This window comes from Podarcis pityusensis (genome assembly GCF_964106645.2).
Source record: "Podarcis pityusensis genome assembly, chromosome: 6".
Lineage (NCBI taxonomy): Eukaryota > Metazoa > Chordata > Lepidosauria > Squamata > Lacertidae > Podarcis > Podarcis pityusensis.
The window spans coordinates 43,728,691-43,748,542 of NC_138030.1; the positions used below are offsets into that span (position 1 = coordinate 43,728,691).

The 19,852-nt window shown below is 42.0% G+C and overlaps 1 protein-coding gene across 7 annotated transcripts in view; it reads right to left on the reverse strand.

Annotated features, from left to right (window-relative positions):
- The window catches only part of FOXP4 (forkhead box P4), a 159,618-nt gene that overhangs the window by 45,496 nt on the left and 94,270 nt on the right, over positions 1–19,852 (reverse strand). For 6 of the 7 annotated variants that reach the window (XM_081010069.1, XM_081010068.1, XM_081010067.1 and 3 more), the window contains 4 exons: positions 16,702–16,824; positions 10,829–10,915; positions 2,389–2,539; positions 29–233 (listed from right to left, as the gene is read on the reverse strand). In XM_081010069.1, coding sequence (XP_080866195.1) covers positions 29–233; positions 2,389–2,539; positions 10,829–10,915; positions 16,702–16,824 — 566 coding nt within the window. The remainder of the gene's footprint in view (positions 1–28; positions 234–2,388; positions 2,540–10,828; positions 10,916–16,701; positions 16,825–19,852) is intronic. The other variant, XM_081010070.1, reaches the window with a different exon arrangement.

The following is a 19,852-nucleotide window of genomic DNA, read 5'->3' on the forward strand; positions in this document are numbered from 1 at the left end:
ATTTTAAAGGACCACATAAAGTTTCTACCTGTCCCTCCTTTGTGTGAGCATGGCGTTCTGTCCATTGGGAAGAGGGTGGTGGGAAATTGGAGGAGAGACCTTGGCGGCCGAAAACGAGGTAGAATTGGAGGTGTTGGTGCTGAGGTCAAGTCCCTCTTGCTTGATACTGTCTTCTACAGGCTGAGTAGCAGTAACCTCTTTCCATAGCTGCTGAAGGTCTGAGGGACACACAGCTTCACACATGTTGGAGAGAGCAGGAAGGAGCAGCAGAAAGAGGAAAATATTTTTTAAAGAAAGATTTAAGAATCACAAATCTGCAGAACCCACACTAAGATGAGCCAAAAAAATCCATGAAAGGTGTGGCTTCTGTGTTTAGTTTGTTGACAAAAGAGCTAATTGAGTCTCCCGGCTACTGAGAGCTCTCCTCAATGACTATTTATGTAACACTATTAATTGTGGCATTTGGAAATCAAACAGAACTTAGTGACTTCTAGAGCAGGCATGGAATTACTTCAGTCTTACATGGTCTAGAACTCCATGGCCATTACAAGTTTTAAATTGATTATTTAAAATTACAATTTTATTGAAGTGTTTCTTAACAATTAAAGACATAACTAATCTGTATTAGAGATCCCAAGAACAAACCCTTGCTTAATAATATAAAAATTACTTTTGCTCGAGACAGTCAGGCACACTAGTCCACCATCTCAGCAGTATGTGGCCCACTAGAAATTGGATAGCAGTCCTCCAACGCACTGCCAACAACTGACTGCTTTTATCCATCCCTGATGCAGAGGCTGGATATTTATACCACTTATACAGAGAAGAAAAACTAAGCCAGAGGGTGGTTTTGTTTTGGCATGTCTGGTATGTACCACAAGTCATTATGGCAATATATGGATTTCATGCCATAGAATGCATTCATTCTTATTTTGATTTGGCTAGCTAGATGATCACACTGTCTTTTAGATAGGTAAAAATACTGATGTTTAGGCACAGTAGCAGCTACAATGCTTTTCGGGATGTAAGTCTTAAAAATTAGCTGCCCAGTTACATATTTGCATTCAGTTACTCACAGGAACATAGAAAATTGCCTTTTATCAGCCTGGTTTACACATAACACCAAATCAAGGCTACGTGTGAACAAGCAAGTGTATGGGTAGAGAGAGCAAAAATCACAGCCATTTTCCTCCTCTCCTAGTCCTGCTATTGCACCACTACCCAGAGCTATGCCATAGTTTGGCTAAGTGTTAAGTGTGAACCCAGGCCCACGATTTGTCTCATTCCAAACAAGCTGTATCAAGGGCTTGTTCTTAGCTTAATGTTCGTAGTTTGTTTGGAGTGAGACAAACCACAGTCTTGAGTTTGTACTTAAAACTAAGCCAAACCATGGCTTAGCTCAGGGTAGAATGGCGGTAGCAGAACCTGGTGAAGAGTGAAGCAGTTGTGATTTTCAATTTGTGTGCCTGCATGCTTGCTTGTTTACTAACCAGCAGTAGCTCGTCAGGATTTCAGACAATACCCCTCCCAGCTCTTCCCGGAGATACCAGAGATTGAACCTGGAACCTTCAGTTCAGACTCAGTTCTGCCCATCAAAGTCAAACGAATCCAGGATGCCAGACTGAAATTTCAAGTGAGTGTGTGTCCAAACTTCTTCTGGTTTCCATTCCAAACAAATAAAGAGACCCTTGGACATTTAAATATGAAACTGAATAGGCTTGAACAGGGCGGGGGGGGGATGCAGGAGGGATGAGGATGAAAGCAGTACTCTGCTAACTCCTGCTGCCATGACCAATGTAAGCGGGGGTGGGGGCACTTACTGGCAAAACCTGAGCATTGCTTCCAGCTTGCCCATCACCACATGCCTTGCCACTGCCTGTCCCTACCAATTCACAGTGTTCAAGGACCCCATTTAGCATGAACTAGGCTGAGTATATCAGTCTAGACTCTGCCGCTTTCCTCAAGGACTGCCTCTCTGGAAGAGAGGGGCATAAGGTGTCTGCATAAAGTGAAGCTACTTTGCTTATGCATCCCCCTCTTGCAGACAGAAAGTAACAACATCACAGTGAAGCTTCCACCGGCAGGCTATCCCTGTGTTATGCACGAAAGGTAAAAATGAACTATTAGGCCCCAGCTTTCTCCCGTTAACAGCAACACAGCTCCTGGAACAGGAGTCAGATCAGGCACATTACATTTTGGTCCAATAATGCGTTATTGATGTCTGTTCTATAACAAAACCCAAAGCATGCCAAATGTTAGGCCCCACGTGCATTCAAACAGTCAGCTCTTAAAATTAACAGAAAACCAACAGGCTGTGCTAATTGCTGCTCTGGGTGCATGGGTTACCTCCTCTGGCACTAAAAAAGCAAGGAAGCTTATGTGAATTACCTTGTGGAAGGGTCTGCAGAGGAACGGTGCCTTGTCCTGGCTGTAAACTGACCAGCCCTTGTCGCTGGAGGTTTAACAGGTGCTGCTGCTGCAGCTGCTGCATCTGCAGTAGCTGTTGTTGGAATGCCAGCTGCTTATTCCCTAATGGCTGCTGGAAGACAAAAGGAAAAAATCAAAACACATTATTTTCAACCCTGTAGCACAGGCCTTCCGGGATTCTCTGGGGTCTTGCATAAGCAGCCCAATCCCAGCATCAGCCTTGCTTTCAGCCAGCACAGCTCACAGTCCTGATCTCTTGTCCTCAGTGGCCACACAGCATATAACCAAGACAGAAAGCCTTTGATCTATCATAGCAGCAGAACGAAGGGGGTGGGTGGCGGAAGAGAAGAGAGCGAGCCTGCTTGGCAGAGCAGTGAAAATGCTGAGTCTCTCTGCCAGATGAGCATTTCCACAAAGTCTGTGCGTTTGAATTGTGCATAAAGAAGCAGAATCTCTGTTTCTCAGTTGTATCTGCCTACCCGAAGCATACATCAGCATCAATGGATTGAGCTCCTATGAGCAACACAAAAGGCTTGCAGGCTAGAGCATCATAACCGGGAAAACTCTTAAAGACAATGGTTTGACTTTATGAAGTAACATACAACCATCTGGGCCATATCTACCCCTGAAACTTTAATGCCCAGGATCTGGGGCTCCTGCTGGTCTCAAGGAATACAGGTGTTGTTTTTTTAAAGATATATTAATTAAATTGGCAGAGGGAAATATACTCTAATATAAACTTTTTTCCACCTCTCATACAGAATGACACATAGAAATCTGGTTGTTTATGCATGGCTTTTCAGAGAAAATGGAATGCGACACAAATATGGGCCATAATTTAGAAAAAGTTTTGCAAAATGTGTCACAAATGCTCATCATTATCTTCCTATTACAGGCAGGAAATGGGTTAATCCAATGTAAAAAAAATCAATGTTAAAATGGAGAATCAATCTCAGTGTCAGAAATTAACAGCACTAAATTATCTTAAAATTCAAGAACTCTAGCTGACTGTGGGCCTTAACCACAACCCATTGACATCCATGTAGACTGACTCCAACAAGACGAGGCCCATTAATTTCAGTGAGAAGAATAATGGCCTGCCCATGATTTCATGGGGAGTTTGTGGCAAAGCCAAGAATAAGATTCTTCTCAAATATTTTTAATTGAGGTGATTTAAAAGGAAAGCCCAAGAGGCAACATGAAAGGATTAAATTCAAATGCAAATAGTTTGAATATTATTATTAAAATAATTTATGTAATGATTTTCCTAAAACATTTATTAAAGATTTGCTTGGAAGTTGTGGTTGTTAATTAAATTTGTATACCGCCCTATACCCGCAGGTCTCAAGGTGGATCACAACATAAAACCACAATCTAAAAACACACAGGTAAAATGAGGTGGCCCCTCTACGGGCAGAAAAAGGAGCACAACTACAGCCATTGGTTTATTTTATAAACAGAACTGTAACAAATGACAATATGTATGAGAGAATAATGTGTGGCCCCTTTCTCACCATACCTCTATGCTGGACAGCTCAGTTGGTAGAGCATAATACACTTAATCTCAGGGTCATGGGTTTGAGTCTCACGCTGGGCAAAAAGATTCCTGGGTTGGACTAGATGACCCTTGTGGTTCCCTCCAACTCTTCAGTTTTACAATGCTATACTACCTCCACTAAAATATGTGTACTTCAGCTGGCAGATAAGATCACATTATGCTTTTATGTTGCACACCGCCTTCTTCTATTCTTACGCAAGTGTTGCTTATAAATATTTAAATGGATAAATTTAAGAGGTAGAGAGAGATCCACAGTAGCATAAACCAAGGCGGCCTCGGAGAAGCAGGAACTGGCAAAATATGGGAAAGATTCAGAGCCTAAAATATCCATTTTGTCCTCCATCTAATCTTTGAAGCATTTATTTGGTAGCTATCTGAAGAGCAGAATAGAATACATCATTGAAGAGTACATCGAGGCAAGTCCATTCATTTTCAATTTGGATAAAATTCCTAGCTGATGAATCACCAGGCGGTCTGTCTCAGCCAAGGGGCATCAAAACTGGGAAGAGGCATCCCCTACAGACTGTACTGCAGGCAGACAAGCAAGGAAGGGTGAGTCATTCGTGTTAAAAAAATTTATGTGTGTGAGATGCACTCTGAGTGGCCTAAGGGTGTGGGAGGAGATCCTAGAACGCTCCCATGTAAAAAATCTGTAGCAGTATCACACAGACTAGAGTTTGCTTTTTCCCCTCCCTTGCTTCCCCACTCCCTGGCAGGCCTTTCTGTGAGCACAGGTTTCTGCCTGTTACATCAGAGCAGTTGAACACTGCCCCATTCACTCAACTTCCAGGCTGTAAAACAGAAGGAAATTGGGAACGGATTAAGTCATTAGGATCCCCAGGGCATGTTGCTTTCACTTCATAACTCAACAGTCCTCTGTATCTTTCCTCATGGACTTGTCATTGAGCCCAAGCATCCTTATAGTAGGTTCCGGGAGTCTGGAGGATAACAGATGGGGACAAGGGAACAGTGAGTAACCAGCAGGTGAAATGGCTTCAGCTGCATAGCTTTTCTACAGGCCCACACTGAAATGGGATCTCATAGGCACTGAGAATGGAGTGACTCGTGGCTGTGGGACAAGTGGGGATAATTAGAAGGTGCAATGAAGTCTAGGACAGTATGAATGAGCGCAGGAGGCTGCAACAGAATCCAGGAGTGTAAGCACCTCTCCTTAGAAAATGGATTGTCAGGACATGTTTTGCATGCAACAGAGTAACTAATGCATTAGAGCAGGGGTCAGCAAACTTTTTCAGCAGGGGGCTGGTCCACTGTCCCTCTGCCCTTGTGGGGGGCTGGACTATATTTTGAGGGGGGAAATGAACGAATTCCTATGCCCCACAAATAACCCAGAGATGCATTTTAAATAAAAGGACACATTCTACTTATGTAAAAACATGTTGATTCCTGGACCATCTGCAGGCCGGATTGAGAAGGCGATTGGGCTGGATCAGGCCCCCGGGCCTTAGTTTGCTTATCCCTGCATTAGAGCATAGCTTTTTGGAACTCCTAAAACAATTTGGGGATGGAACATATCATATATGGAGTCCCTGCCACTGGGAGAAGAGCTGGGTTTAAATGGTTGTTTGAACCCTTTAGCTAGTTTCATTTAAGCTTCTAACAGAAGCTTAGATATCAAATCCCCTGGTTGCAAGCCTCCAATTCAAGCTAACAAAAATTTTTCCTTCTCCCTTGAGTCCTTACTCACAAATAAGTTCTAAAGCTGCTTTCCACACCATCAAAAATGTCAGCGCAGGAAACTATGAAAATCCACTTGCTTTCCTACCCAGTAGCAGGAGGCACCTGCAGACGTAATCCTCTGGGAAGTTCTCCTGCATAAGCTCTTTTGAAATGAAAGCAAGCTGAGCAGGAATACTGCTGTGCTCTTCTGCAGCTTCTATTTATTTCATTGAGGCTAGCACATACAAAATTTCCTATTGGATTGTGCCCTTTGTCTACAATGAGTGAGTTGGTAATGTGGTATCACCATACTCAGTAGTACTGTTTTCATTACTAGTATGGAAAGGACCAATATGATAACCACATTAGATATGGTGGTACCTTGGTTCTCGAACGTAATCTGTTCCGGAAGTCCGTTCGACTCCCAAAATGTTCAAAAACCAAGGCACGGCTTCCGATTGGCTGCTGGAGCTTCCTGCACTCAAGCAGAAGCCGCGTTGGATGTTTGGCTTCCGAAAAAAGTTCGAAAACCGAAACACTTACTTCTGGGTTTTCGGCGTTCAGGAGCCGATCTGTTCGTCAACTAAGCCGTTTGAGAACCAAGGTTCCCCTGTATCTAGTTTTGGGGAATACAGCAAGCACACCTTAAAATGGCCTTTTGACACATTTCCAAATATAATCTCAGTCATCCACCAAAGGTGCCCTCTTTTTGACACCATCTACTCATCAGGTTCAGACAGCAAAGATGGTGTGAAGAGAAGCATTCTTGGTGGCTCCCCACTCACACCAATTACAAACCTTACTCCAATTACAGATTCAACAAAATCCAAACCTGATTGCTTTATGGTAGCTTTGCGAGAACTTACTGTTTAGGGCTGGACTTTGAAGCTTAAATTAGGAAAGAGTGGGGAAATGTCAGTGAATTTTTTAATACTATGCTAGTCTGTTGGTGGGTTATTTTTTGTTTTATTCTCCCCCCCCCTTTTTTTTAACTCACCCCAAACCTTTGGGAGAAGAGTTATCAATTTTAATACTCAGATAAAATACTGAATATGAGGCACAGTAATGCATGTAAAGGAATTATTGTTTTTCAGATATTATCACAGGAAATTGAGTTCAAGTTTATGCTTAAAAGATATGAAAGCTTTGCTAGTTTGCCAGGCCTAACAATGGGCACCACATTTGTAAAATGGCATAGTCCATTAAATGCACTTCAGTCTTTCTTCCCGCCTTTCTTCTAATAAGCCACGTTCCTCAAACATTTCCCTGATCACCAGGTACTGAAAAATAAATAAAGTTTCCTTCTGCTGTTGCCTACCAGCTCCTTCTCAGCCTCCCCTGACGTGCTGCTGCCAGAGTCTGTGGGTTTCTCTGGACACTTTCACTTTTGGAGGTCATCCGCTGCGTACTTTTGATAGAACCAATGAAGTATGAAGCTTATCGGCCCACAGATAAAAATCTTAAACACAAAGAAAGTAATTACTGAACCTTACTCTGCCAGTCACTAGCACCCACTGGGCCTTTCCAATCTTTCCTTCTCTCAGAGACGGAGGCACATAGGGAAGGTTTCCTGTTAGGGTGCAATCCCCAAATCCAACCCTCCCTCTTCCTGCTCCAACCCTATACACCCTTGATCCCTGATCTTTTCCCTAGCGACGGGGTTTGAGTTCCTTAATGCATTTTGTCTGCACTCTGTTTACATTAGACGCAGCTGAGCGGGTGCAGCTACTGGGGTAACAGGCACCGTCACTTTGATTTATGAGCACATCAAGAGGAGTTTCAGCGTGACACTCTGGACTGACAGGAGCACTTCATTAATCTGACGCCTAGGTTACTCGCTGGCCAATCTTCATGTGCTGCCCCCTCATGCAATATCATCTGGTACACTGGGGCAACTGCCAGAGACGAGGCTCTGTCTGAAAGCTTTTCTCCCGCTCAAGTTTTCTGGAAGCATAAAAGGAACTAGGTTTGTAAGAACAGGGACAGCTGGTTTCGCATTCCAAATACACTACTAGAAACAACAACATAACATTACTGGCCTGAGTACACTGTATACTGCTGTCCACATTGGTTGTGACAGGATTAACTCATACCTGCCAAAATAAAAATGTTGCTCAACTAAAGGAAGCAGCACTTTGCAAGCCAAAACAAAACAGGTGCCACAAAATTCAGATGCTTGTCTCAGATTCAGAGTTTCTTCTTATTCTGCTGTCGGCTTGCGGTATGTGTTTAGACGAGTAACTGTGATTTCTCAGTTCCTCAATTACTGCACTTCTTATAGACATTTGGGCATGAGGGAATAAAGGTGCTGATTTCAAAAGTGCTGAGTTAATATTATTAGAAACAACTATAGACAGGTATAGAACAGATATAGAATAAATTCAATAAATTAGGAAGAAAAGGCCAACTGGGCAATGGGCTCTGAATAGGCAACATATTCCATGCAAGTGCAGAATTTACACACTGAGAGTCTTAGAACTTTGTGTGTGGTTTTTTTCCTAACCCAAACAGATGTAAAACTAGGCTTGAAAGCATGCATTTTATTCTACATAAAATATCAGAACCTGGGAAATGCAGAAAAATGTGTAAGAATATACATAAAATTTATGGGTATGATCTAGCTCTAGGCAAAACTCTTTCAAGTCCCGCTGACTTCAACGGAAGAGCTTTAAGCCTGAGTTTGAGTTCTCCCACTGAAATCAATAGAATTTAAGAGGAGTTATTAACTTCTACTGGATAGTGCTCATAAATAAGTTTGTTTTCTAGTGGCATTATGGCCAAGCTGCACATGACACCAAGTTGTGTGTAGTTCTTGCCCCCTCCGCTAAAAACAAAATGCAGCAATGGTGGCAACAATCTGCCTTCACAGACCTGCACCTTTTAAACTATTTCCTCTCCAGGTTTTTTTGGCTGTTGAAAATTGTTCCCTCCCCCCAATATCCTTTTTTTCCCTGTAAGGGAAAAGATTTGAGGTACATTTATTTCTTCCCACTCTGAGAGGAAAAAGGAGCTGGAAGGAGGAATTTTCAACAGAAGGGAGAAAGGTTAAAGGGTTATTCCTGCATTTCTTCTTTCTGCATAGGCAGATTTTGAAAAAGAAACCCAGCTGGGGGTGAGGAGGAGAATGACATATAATTCAACATGATTTGTAACCTGGCTCTGAATCCCCACTCTAAACCTTGAGGAAGGGGTATAAATTTAAATCAACCAATAAATAAGCAAACAGACTATTGCCCACATATTTAAAGTTAGGGAAAAAGTAAGTAACATCAGCCATACTTTGATCAATAGCATTTTACTGTTTCAGAGATTATCTTAAGCATCATATGACCAAAAAAGTCACCCCTCCAGATATCAAAACTAGGTTAAGCACTGGCTATCCAACCATTATATATATATATATATATATATATATATATATATATATATTTACAGAGGCCAGTCTAAGGGCCTGTTTATACATTACAGGCAACACATGGAAACAGTCTTAAATCAGAGAGGTGTGACAGAAAGACTGGTATAACGTTTAGGGGAGAGGAGCAGGAGAGCACCTTGCTTTCATAAGAGCGCTCTAGAACCTTTAGAGTCTGACCTGAGCATGCATAGTTCCTACTGGGTTCACAGAGAGGTCACAGGTTAATCCTGATATCTGGCCATATGCATAATGTGGCTAAATCATAAGGTGACCATACAGTCCTTAATAATAGTGATTCTGAGCTGCTGATAATTTTGGTTATGCCAGATGGCTTTGTGGTGGAAGCTACTGCAACAGAGAATGGAAGAAACTAACAATAAATATATTAGAAGCAGCACACATCACCAGTGGCACAGCAGGAAGAATCAAAATCTGTTTGGGGGAGTATACAGAACAGTACTGCTGAGCTAGTGCCTCTGTCAATCCAACACTAAGTGAAGAACTTGATAAACTTCCATCTTTAATGTAAAGAATGTCAAAGAGTGGTGACATGGGAGAGGCCCTTTTTGGCTGTGGCCCCTCAGCTACAGAATATTCTCCAATCAGGCTTCCCTGACACAGATGATACAGGTTAAGGTCGATTGAGAAAGGTTGCTGTGGCCCATTATACTGCTGCTATTTTGCTGTTGCTGTGATGCTTGAGGTTATTGTTTTGTTAGCATACTGATGGTTGCTACATTTTTAACTCCATATTTTTATTCTGTTTGTAAATCGCCTAAACTATTTTTGAAATAGGCAACTAAATAACGATGATAGTGATTATAATAGTAATAACGATGATGATGGTGTTAATCACAATAATTCACAAGAAGCTGAAACTCATGGTGCTTCAGTAAATATTGGGGGAAATAAACCCTATCAAATATAAAATAATAATAATAATAATCCTGGAATTTAGAAACATCAATATAGCTGAATCATTCTCCACTTGTCCTCGCACAAACCTTTGTGGAAAATGCTAAAATAACTCGTAGCATCTAGAATTTTAATTATCTGGCCCAATCACAACACAATTAACTATGCAAATATAAAGCTGAAGAAATTCATTGGAGAAGGGTTAAGAAGGGTTTGAGATATGGACATTTGAATCCTGGAAACTCTATTATTCCCTAGAACTAACAGGTAGCCCAGAAATAAGTTCTGCAGGTTGTGCTATTGTGACAAGCATATCAGATTTTCCAGGTTATCATACACTGCAACGTGTGCTTTCAAGGCAGCAGCACAACTGCCAAAGAATGCTTTCACAGCACTCAGTATTATGATGTTGATTCTGGCAGGAGTGCTAATAGCAGGGATGCGGCAAATATCTATGATTTTTGATTCCTGAAGTGAAAATCATATGTTTGCAGTTGCAGATAAGTGTCTTGAACAAGCAACAGGTTCCCAAACAATTACTGGGGATCCAGGAGAATTTATTTTAAAAAAAGTAAGTTTTTTTTAAAAGCATAGTAAAATTTAGCTTGTTTCATAGAATAAGGAAGGGCAGTCTGTCCCCGCCCCCCTTCAAATAGGAAGTTACACAATTGGCCAGTCTGTTCTTTTAAATGAGGAATAATGTACCACTCATCTACCATTCCCAGAATACATTTCTGAAGTTGTTTCCTCCCCTTTATAAACAAGTTGAACTCACTTTTCTGCAGAAGTGTTCATGCAAACAGCAGTGCATTTCTGTACACAGAGGCCAAACTCACCTCTTTGGCTTGCTGCTTTCCAGCTTGCTGCTGAGTCAGTAGCTGCAGATGAAGTTGCTCCTGCTGCTTCTTGTAGTATTCCTGCAGCTGAGGAAGAGGCATGAGGGAAGAGTATAGAGAGGAAATGAGACCATTAGTTGTTAGCTTGCACATCACTTTAAACCCGGGGTGGAGAACCTGTGGTCTTCCAAATGTTGCTAAATTACTACGACACCTACTGGGCCACCGGGCATGCTTGCTGGGGCTTATTGTAGTTCAGCAATATCTGGAGCACCAAAGGTTACCCACTGCTGCTCAAGCACGCTGCTGAAATTGAAGGTGCTTCACTCCTTCCCTGCTCCTGTTCTCCCAAATAAACCACAAGCAGGAAGCCAAGAACAAACCTTGCTTACAGGCCCTGGCTTGTTTGGAAAGAAAGAAATCGTGAGCCTGGGTTCAGACTCTAACACTAGGCCAAACCATGGCTTAGCTTCTGGAGCATGGTGGCAGAAGGAGTGGGGTAGGAGTGAAACGCCCACCATTTCAGTAGCATATACCAGCACACTGAACTTTCACCTTAAAACTCTAGTTTTGCTTAACTATGGCTTAAAGCGGTATGTGAATGAGGTCAGTGTTTGATTTAAAAAAGGGCAGAGTGATTGAGAACTACATATCATTACATATCTGGGCCTCACCATTTCCTAAGATGTTAGCACAGGCATAGGCAACCTTTGGCCCTTTTGGACTACAATTCCCATCATCCCTGACCACTGGTCCTGTTAGCTAGGGATCATGGGAGTTGTAGGCCAAAACACCTGGAGGGCCGAAGGTTGCCTATGCCTGGTGTTAGCACATTGACAAGGTGTTACATATATGTTTGGCATTATTTACAATAGCCCCCAAGAAGCAGGTGATTTGAACAGGATCACATAAGGAGTCTGTGGAAGAAAGCTATTTATTTCTGTTGTACTTTTAGTATAACAATTTTCTTTACAGCTCATCCATCCTCACGAAGATCATTTGAAGCTCACTGGCACTCCCATTTTATGAATTCAAACAGAGGTTGAGAAATTAACTTGTTTAAGAAACCCAGTATTCCACTAATATCTCTCTTTTGCTCTGTGAACTGGATTACACTGGCACTTGTAAAACTCCTTCGGTTTCACCAGCACTTCACACTAGATTGATATCATGTGGCTAAGAATTGTGACATTATTTGCAAGTATTGCATTGGAATGCTGGGAGATTCCAAAACTCCTGAGAATTGGGGGTTTTAAAATGTGAGCCATTTAAACTAGGCTCTTTCTTCCATGCCAGCAACACCCGGAGTAAGGCATGCTTAACTCCACAAGGTTTGATGTTAAATCATCATTTGTAGAACAGCTGAATCTGGTGGTTGTGCAGGTCACCTTCCTGCTTATGCAGAGACAGAGAAGACTATAGCAATTGCAAATCTTTTGTTTACAGGGGAAAGAAAAAACAAAGGAAAGAAGACAGGGAAATTATTTCCTCCAAAGATTCTGGCAATGGAAACAGATAGCCAAATGTAATATTTTTCTAAAAGGTGTGGCAAATACATGTAAAAATTGAAAGGACAATTCCCAGAACTGAAAGAATATCATTCAACAGACTGAATTACATGAGCTCCAGGCTGTAACCTCCTCCTGTCCATCACTACACCATCTGGGGTGAGATAAATGGGAAAGAGGGAGAGATAGGAAACTGCGTATTTTTCTGTCCAGTACAACCAGAGACTAACTGGTTTAGAGTTGAATGAGCTTACTTCATTTGAAACAGACATATATTTATCTTACTATATCAAGCAATTTGTCTGTTATTTGGTTATGCATTGTATTGCTTCATCATCACTGTCATCATCACTGTCATCATCATCATCATCAAATTTGTTAGTCATTTTATCTTGTCCAGGGTAACCCAAAGCAACTTAGAACCAAAGACACAGACAGACACTACCACCCCCCGCACATAGATAATTAAAACAAAAGGGGGGAGGAAGGAAATACAATAAAAACAACTTGCCTACTTCTAAAAGACCACAGATAGTTAAAAGCAAAAGGCCTGGTTATAGAGGAAGGTTTTTGTCTAATGCCTAAAGATATGTTATGATGGTGCCAGGTGGGTCTCCCTGGGTATTCCACAAATTGGGAGGTCTGCTCTTGTGTTGTCTCCTCTAGGCCTTTCATGGAAGAGGCACATGAAGAAGGACCTCAGATGATGATCACAGGTTCTAGGTCAATTCACATGCGGAGGGGGCAGTCCTTGTTCTGAGCTGTTTAGCACCCCAACTAAAGATTTCCTTCATGCTCACCCTGTTCAGTTGGTTTAATCACTGTATGTTGAGTACTTTCTAAGTGCAGTTTCACACATGCAGTTTCTCCAAGCTCCCCTTGCACAATTTGCATGCAAATATTACGAGTGAATAATAACGTTACAGAAGAAAGTCAAAATACCCAAAGTATGTTTTACAGTCACATCAGAAACAAAAAGGTAAAACTGTTACCTATTTTGCTTTTTAAAACATTAGCATTGTGTCTTTAAGCCTAAAGACAAGCTGTAACAAATTTTAAAATCCATAATACGAAAAGTAAACAAAACGGCAGAACAAACTCAGAAATCAATACATTAAATTAATAAAGCAAGCCAAATTTTGTGTGTGCCAAACTCAGAGTTTCAAAGGCTCTCTAAAAAACACACCAGATCTTTGTCTCCTGTTTGAAGATCAGCAGGGAGTGAAAAGAGCAATTTATAGCATGCCAAAGGCACTTGGCACTCATATGTCTCTGCCTCCAAGATGCTTACAATCTAGCAAGGATGAATGCAAGCTAATGCAATGGCATGTAGTAAGGCTTGGTTACATTTGTATACTATGTATGGTGTACTCTTTGCAAGTTGCTCAGTTCTTAAATTGTAAATACTCACAAACATACATTTTATTTTAATCTTAGGAAAATAAATTGCCCTGCCCTAAAAATACTTGCCCTTGTTTCTGGATGTCCTGGACATGGGCTATAAGAAGCAAAAGTTTGGGTTTATTACATAAAAATGCAAAAAATAAAATAAAATCCTAAAAGTACAATTTATTTTTTTCTAAAAAAAATTACACCTCAAAAACTTGAAAATGAGAGTGCGGCTTTTAAATGGTACATATGATTGGGGCTCTGGGGTATTATAACTCACTTCTACTTAGCGTCTCTGTTCTGCTATCTAAGAAACAGGCATGCCAGTATATACTGCACATAAACACTTAATACTCTACAATGTGACCTAAGATTCCTGGATAAAGGGTAATGCTAATTGTGTGCTGAGTGGTATTATACAGGGCTTTTCAAAGGGATGCCAATTCTAATTTAATACACTGTGCCCTTCTAAATCTACAAATTTGGTTTGTTTTCCACAGGAGGGGGCCAGAACCACAGGAGAGGTCGACACAGGTTCTTCAACACTAGGAAAAAAAGCTGGCTCCTGAGGAATGCCCCTGGGGATTCTGGGAAAGTCCTTATCAGCTTGTAGTTGACAGTGCTGACAGCAGAAACTTTTCTCTTTATGTCTGCTGAACAGGTTTGGAAAGCCTCCCTGTTTACCCAAAAGCCAATCAAAACCTGGTCTCTGTATGGGATTCTGAGAACATTGGGTCAAGAGGTGAGAGGTGTGATGTTTGGTTTTCTTCTTGTGGAGAATGCCAGCTATTCCGGCCTAGGCTGTTTAATTTGCAGTCAAACATGTTTCTCTATCTGGCTCCAAAGAGGCTCAGAGAAGGAAGGACCCCACCCAAGTTAGTGTTTACCCTTTGTTCTTTCCCTGGGGCCAACCTTGACTTCTTATCAGCTTGTATGAAGTAAACAGGTACTGAAGGCAGGAAGAAGGGTGTGGAGGATGCTGTGTTTTCTTGTTCATTCCCCCTCCCTAGAGAAAGTGTTTATTAAAACAGTTGTGTTTTGTTGGGGGATTTTATTATCTCCTCCCTTCTTCTAACTATTTCGTAACTGAGAGAGAAAGCATTTTCCTTTTGCCAAAGAAAGTCTGTCTGTCTGTAAAAGTACCAGATCAAGCTGCTAAGGCTGACTTTTTACTCAAATACTTAATTCCAAATTAGGGGGCAAGCAAATGTGGTTCAGAGCTGCAAAGAGGAACAGCTAGACAAAGCGTTAGGTCAAAATACATATCTTAATTGGAATAAGGCTCTCCAGTTATGTGCAGCTACAAAGTAATTCCTAGTGGTGAGAGCACCTTAATTTATTTAGTTGGATAAGAGCACCCTTAATTCATCTTATCTTCTTAAATTTCTCATTGACCTGGTCAGCACATCACAAAAAGCCAAACTAGGTCTTTGCTATAGCTCATGGTTAGCAAGGAGAGAGCTGAACTACAAGCCCACATTCAGACAACAAAACCAACCAAACACTCTTGATACATCCTTGATTTGGGTGCCAAGTCTTTTAACACAAGGAATGTTTGAATTAAGCGCTGGTTGAATATCCCGCAATCTTCACATCTGCAGAACTGTCCATTCTCCATGAAAGTGTTTATGGAGATATTTGGCAGCTTTCCAGGATGCAGACTAAACTCAGGAATTTTCATCTTACCTTAAATACAATGTGGTTGTTGGGAGAGCTTTTTTTGATTTTTATTATTTTGAAAAAGCCTTGCAGCTACTTTGAAAAGCAGCCTGATGCTCTGGGTGTATCCCTGGCACAAAATGTCCCTGGAAACAAATGCTACACAACGGATGAATGGCTCCCCCAACCCACCCCCCCAAGAAAGATGTTACATCAAGATACAGTATTATTTCCATGGGGCATTCCATCCCAGTAATACAAGCAGAACAGCTGGCAAAGCTTTGTGTTGTTAGAAAAAGAAAACCTTGACATCTTGTTTTTAAGGCAATTTGACGAATTTTGAAATTCACCTGCACCTGAACATCAATCCAATCTTCAAGGATCACTTTTGCCCCAACCCCCAAAATTTACAAAAACCAAAGGCCAAATACTTTGACTCAGTACTAATTAGAATGGCATACACATCCAACTTACTATTTCAAACTTGCTGCAATTATTCATAGTTAATGCTCTTAATATTTCACGGGAACAGCTAAAGCAGGGAGGAAGAGGCAAAAATGGAATAAGGGCCTTTCTAGACTCTAATCTCATTGCAAAGCAATGTACAATTATGATTATTCAGTTGTCATAAGGTATCCAGACATTTCCCAAGGCAGAGCAGGAGAAGACCAACAATGTTGCATTAGCAATGAATCTGTACGATTTTGTTGCCGGGGGAAAGAAATTCCCTCCCCACACAAGCACACACCCACACCTCACCACCTTGCGTCAAGACCTGACTCCCAAATCCATTTGATGGGGACAGACTCTTCACTATACTAGCACTGGTCTAATAAAGCATGAAGAAGAAGAAGAAAAACCTAGATGGTTTTGTTAATGTTTTTTGGAGAGAGACCCCTATGATACAGCAATCTTTAAACTGTTCATTGGGAGGGCAATTCAAGCCCCTCTCAAAAAAGAGCTGCCATTTACAAAGGGGAAACTAAAACAATTTCAGCTAGCCTAGATATTTGTGGCTAAACCATATTCAGAGGCAAAGGACATGGGCGAGGATAAGTTCTTACAGTAGAAAGTGTAGAACGTGGCTGTCCAGGACTTACATTGCACCTAAGCAAGGACACATTAAACAACCCTGAGTAAGTAAGTATCTCTCTGCCTCAGGACATCAGTGTAGAATATCAGTGCCTCATCTCGGAATTTACAAACAGAAAACACATTATATTTGCATGTGAGAAATGTAGAGACACAAAGGTCGGTCCTCTGAAATCACATGAAATGTCTGTCACAAGAAGGCCACTCAAACGCAGGCTGTCTTACCTGTTGCAGCATAATTGCTTGCTGCTGCTGCAGCAGAGCTTGGAGCTGAGGAGGAGACAGGATTTGTTGCATCTGCTGTGGGGTGATCATCTGAGGAGACATCATGGCCACAGACACTGGAACCTGCAGAAACAAAGGACGGTGGATGATGGCATATGCTATACCCAAATGAAAGGGTGTAGGTAGGAGAACAGGGAAAGAAGGTACAGCTACATTGATTGTTCCTGGCATGTGGGCAAGAGCAAGATGCTTGTTACACTTACAAGTACTGCCAGGCCGACTGGCTCCCGGCACATCCCCTCTCAAAACTTCACAAGGACACGACCTTAGAGTTGAGACAAACTGGTCTGTCCAATCCTACAACTTTTACCCACGACAGACCAAACACAGTGAGGCAAGTCCAGGGCAAAAGCTGATCTTAAGACCACAAAGATAAATAAATCATTTGTCAGACACCCTAATTCTGTTGCTTCACTTTCTACAGGTAATTTAACACAGTACAAAATATTGTAGAACTTGAACTAGTTTTGAACTTGAGGTTAGACTGAAACAAACACAGACACCTTGAGCACTGATGGCTCCATAATACCACTTCTTTGCCTTTGGAAAAAGCTATTGCTTGTAGATGATGATGGTGATATGATTTACTTCACTTCTATGCCCCTTAATGGGACACGGGTGGCTGTGTGGGTTAAACCACAGAGCCTAGGGCTTGCCGATCAAAAGGTCAGCGTTTCGAATCCCCGCAACGGGGTGACCTCCTATTGCTCGGTCCCTGCTCCTGCCAACCTAGCAGTTCGAAAGCACATCAAAGTGCAAGTAGATAAATAGGTACTGCTCTGGCGGGAAGATAAACGGCGTTTCCGTGCACTGCTCTGGTTCGCCAGAAGCGGCTTAGTCATGCTGGCCACATGACCCGGAAGCTGTACGCCGGCTCCCTCGGCCAATAAAGCGAGATGAGCGCCGCAACCCCAGAGTCAGCCACAACTGGACCTAATGGTCAGGGGTCCTTTACCTTTTTTTTATGCCCCTTAATATATTTAAAGTATCTCTAAGAAGTGTACAGAAAATGAAAGCAATAGCAGACAACATAAACAAAAGTATTACAAAAATACACAGTTACATATAAAAATGTTACATTGATACAAAGGTCTCCCCCAGGGTCCAAACAAACTCTCAGCTCACCCGCAAAAGTCTCACAACGAGAAGAGCTCCGGAAAGGTTATTATTGCTGTGGTATGCATTGCTATGAAAGATCCATTTCCTTGTCACTACTTTTTTGAACCCCTCTTGGAAGGGAAAATTGAAGAAGGAACTCAAAGGTTGATCATAAGGAAGGGAATGAAGGTGCTTGGGGAAATTAGGAGGGTGCTTTGGGGATTAGGGAGATTAGGGTTATCAATTTATTTCTGGAAAAAGTCAAGCCAAGGTGAGCAGAGGAGAAGTTTGCCCAACACACACATCACTTTACTGGCATGGCCTTCCCAGCATCACCTTAAATCACTAGTTTTGAAGAACAGAAGTTCTGTGAGGATGTTGAGGGTCATAATGATTCTCAGCATTCTTTACACAACAATGGCTCTAATCCAGGGGTAGGCAACCTAAGGCCCATGGGCCAGGTGTGCTCCAATCACCTGAATGTGTCCTTTTATTTAAAATGCACCTCTGGGTTATTTGTGGAGCATAGGAATTCGTTCATTTCTTTTTCTTCAAAATGTAGTCCGGCCCCCCACATGGTCTGAGGGACGGTGGACTGGTCCACGGCTGAAAAAGGTTGCTAACCCCTGCTCTAATCTCAGGAGTTCTTCTGGGTTCAAAAATTTACATTTGTATGGCCTTAATGCCGCTGCTTACACAATTCAATGTAACTCCTGGAGATATTCCAAAGCAGGCATGTCCAAAGTCCATTTGGGGGGGCCTAATGTGGCCCGCCGGTCTGTTTAATCCGGCCCATGTGGCAGTTTATTTCCTGGGGTAAAAACCCTCAACAACTTAAATCCTTAAAAAAGGATTTAAAGGTACACGTTTTAACTCAAGGCTGAAAATGGAAACCAAAAGTCAGAAGAACTCAGGTGAAAGTGGCCTGCTCTCTGCAAACCACCATTAAGAGATCCAAAAACCACTATTCTAGGTATTTTCTCCTAGCTCAGAAAAAAATCGGTGTAGAATCAGGTTGATAAATATGAGTGGTGTCAAACTGTTATTTAAAGCATTTGTATTTGGCCTTTTCACATTTGCTCAAGGCATCTCACAACGCATTTAATACAGAAGTACAATGAAAACCAAATCTAACCAAAAATAATCAGCATAATTTTTTTCCTCCTTACACTCCAGACTACAACACAATTCTTACTTCTACATTCAATGACTTTCAATAACTGCTTCTTTGTACCCCATATACCTTCACCTGTGAGATAAGTAGGCTGTGAATGGTTACATATAGGTCGTGGTGGTCCAACTTTCATACCAAGTGGGCCGCAAGAGTACTTTGGCACAGAAAACACAGGCCGCACACTGCCTTGTTGCTTGAAGAGTGGGGAGCAGAAGGCCAAAATCGGACACACACACCCAGCCCTCACGCTGCCTTCTCAAAGCTAGCTAAGCAAGGCAGCAGGCTTTGGGGAGGAGGGTGTGAGGCTCCTAGAGCCCTCCCAGCTCCTTCTCAAAGCTGGGAAGGCCCTAACTAGGCTTTGGGAAGAAGGCTGGACTCTAGGACCCTGTCAGAGCCATCACACCTCCTTCCTCAAGCCCAGCACTTTGCTTAACCAGCTTTGGGAAGGCATCTGTAGGGGGAAGGTGTCAAATGTTGCTGAGGGGTGCCAAAAGAGGCCCTGAGGGGCACCATAAGAGGCTTTAAGTGGCCCTTGGGTTGCACTTTGGACCATCCCTGATATAGGTCAATAAAAACAGCTTGAATTGGGTTTGGAGACTCACTGGCAGCCACTGTAATTGCCTCAGAACCAAATGCAGGAACTCTTCCCTGCCTACACTCACCTGCAGCTAGGCTAAAGCATTCCACACTAGTTACAGCTTTCAAACAGCCTGAAAGGACAGACCTATATAGACCAAACATAGTCTTTGTTATTATCTGAAGTAACAAAGGCATAGATAATGGTTCTTACCATCTGGAAACAAGTACAGCCAGTGTATC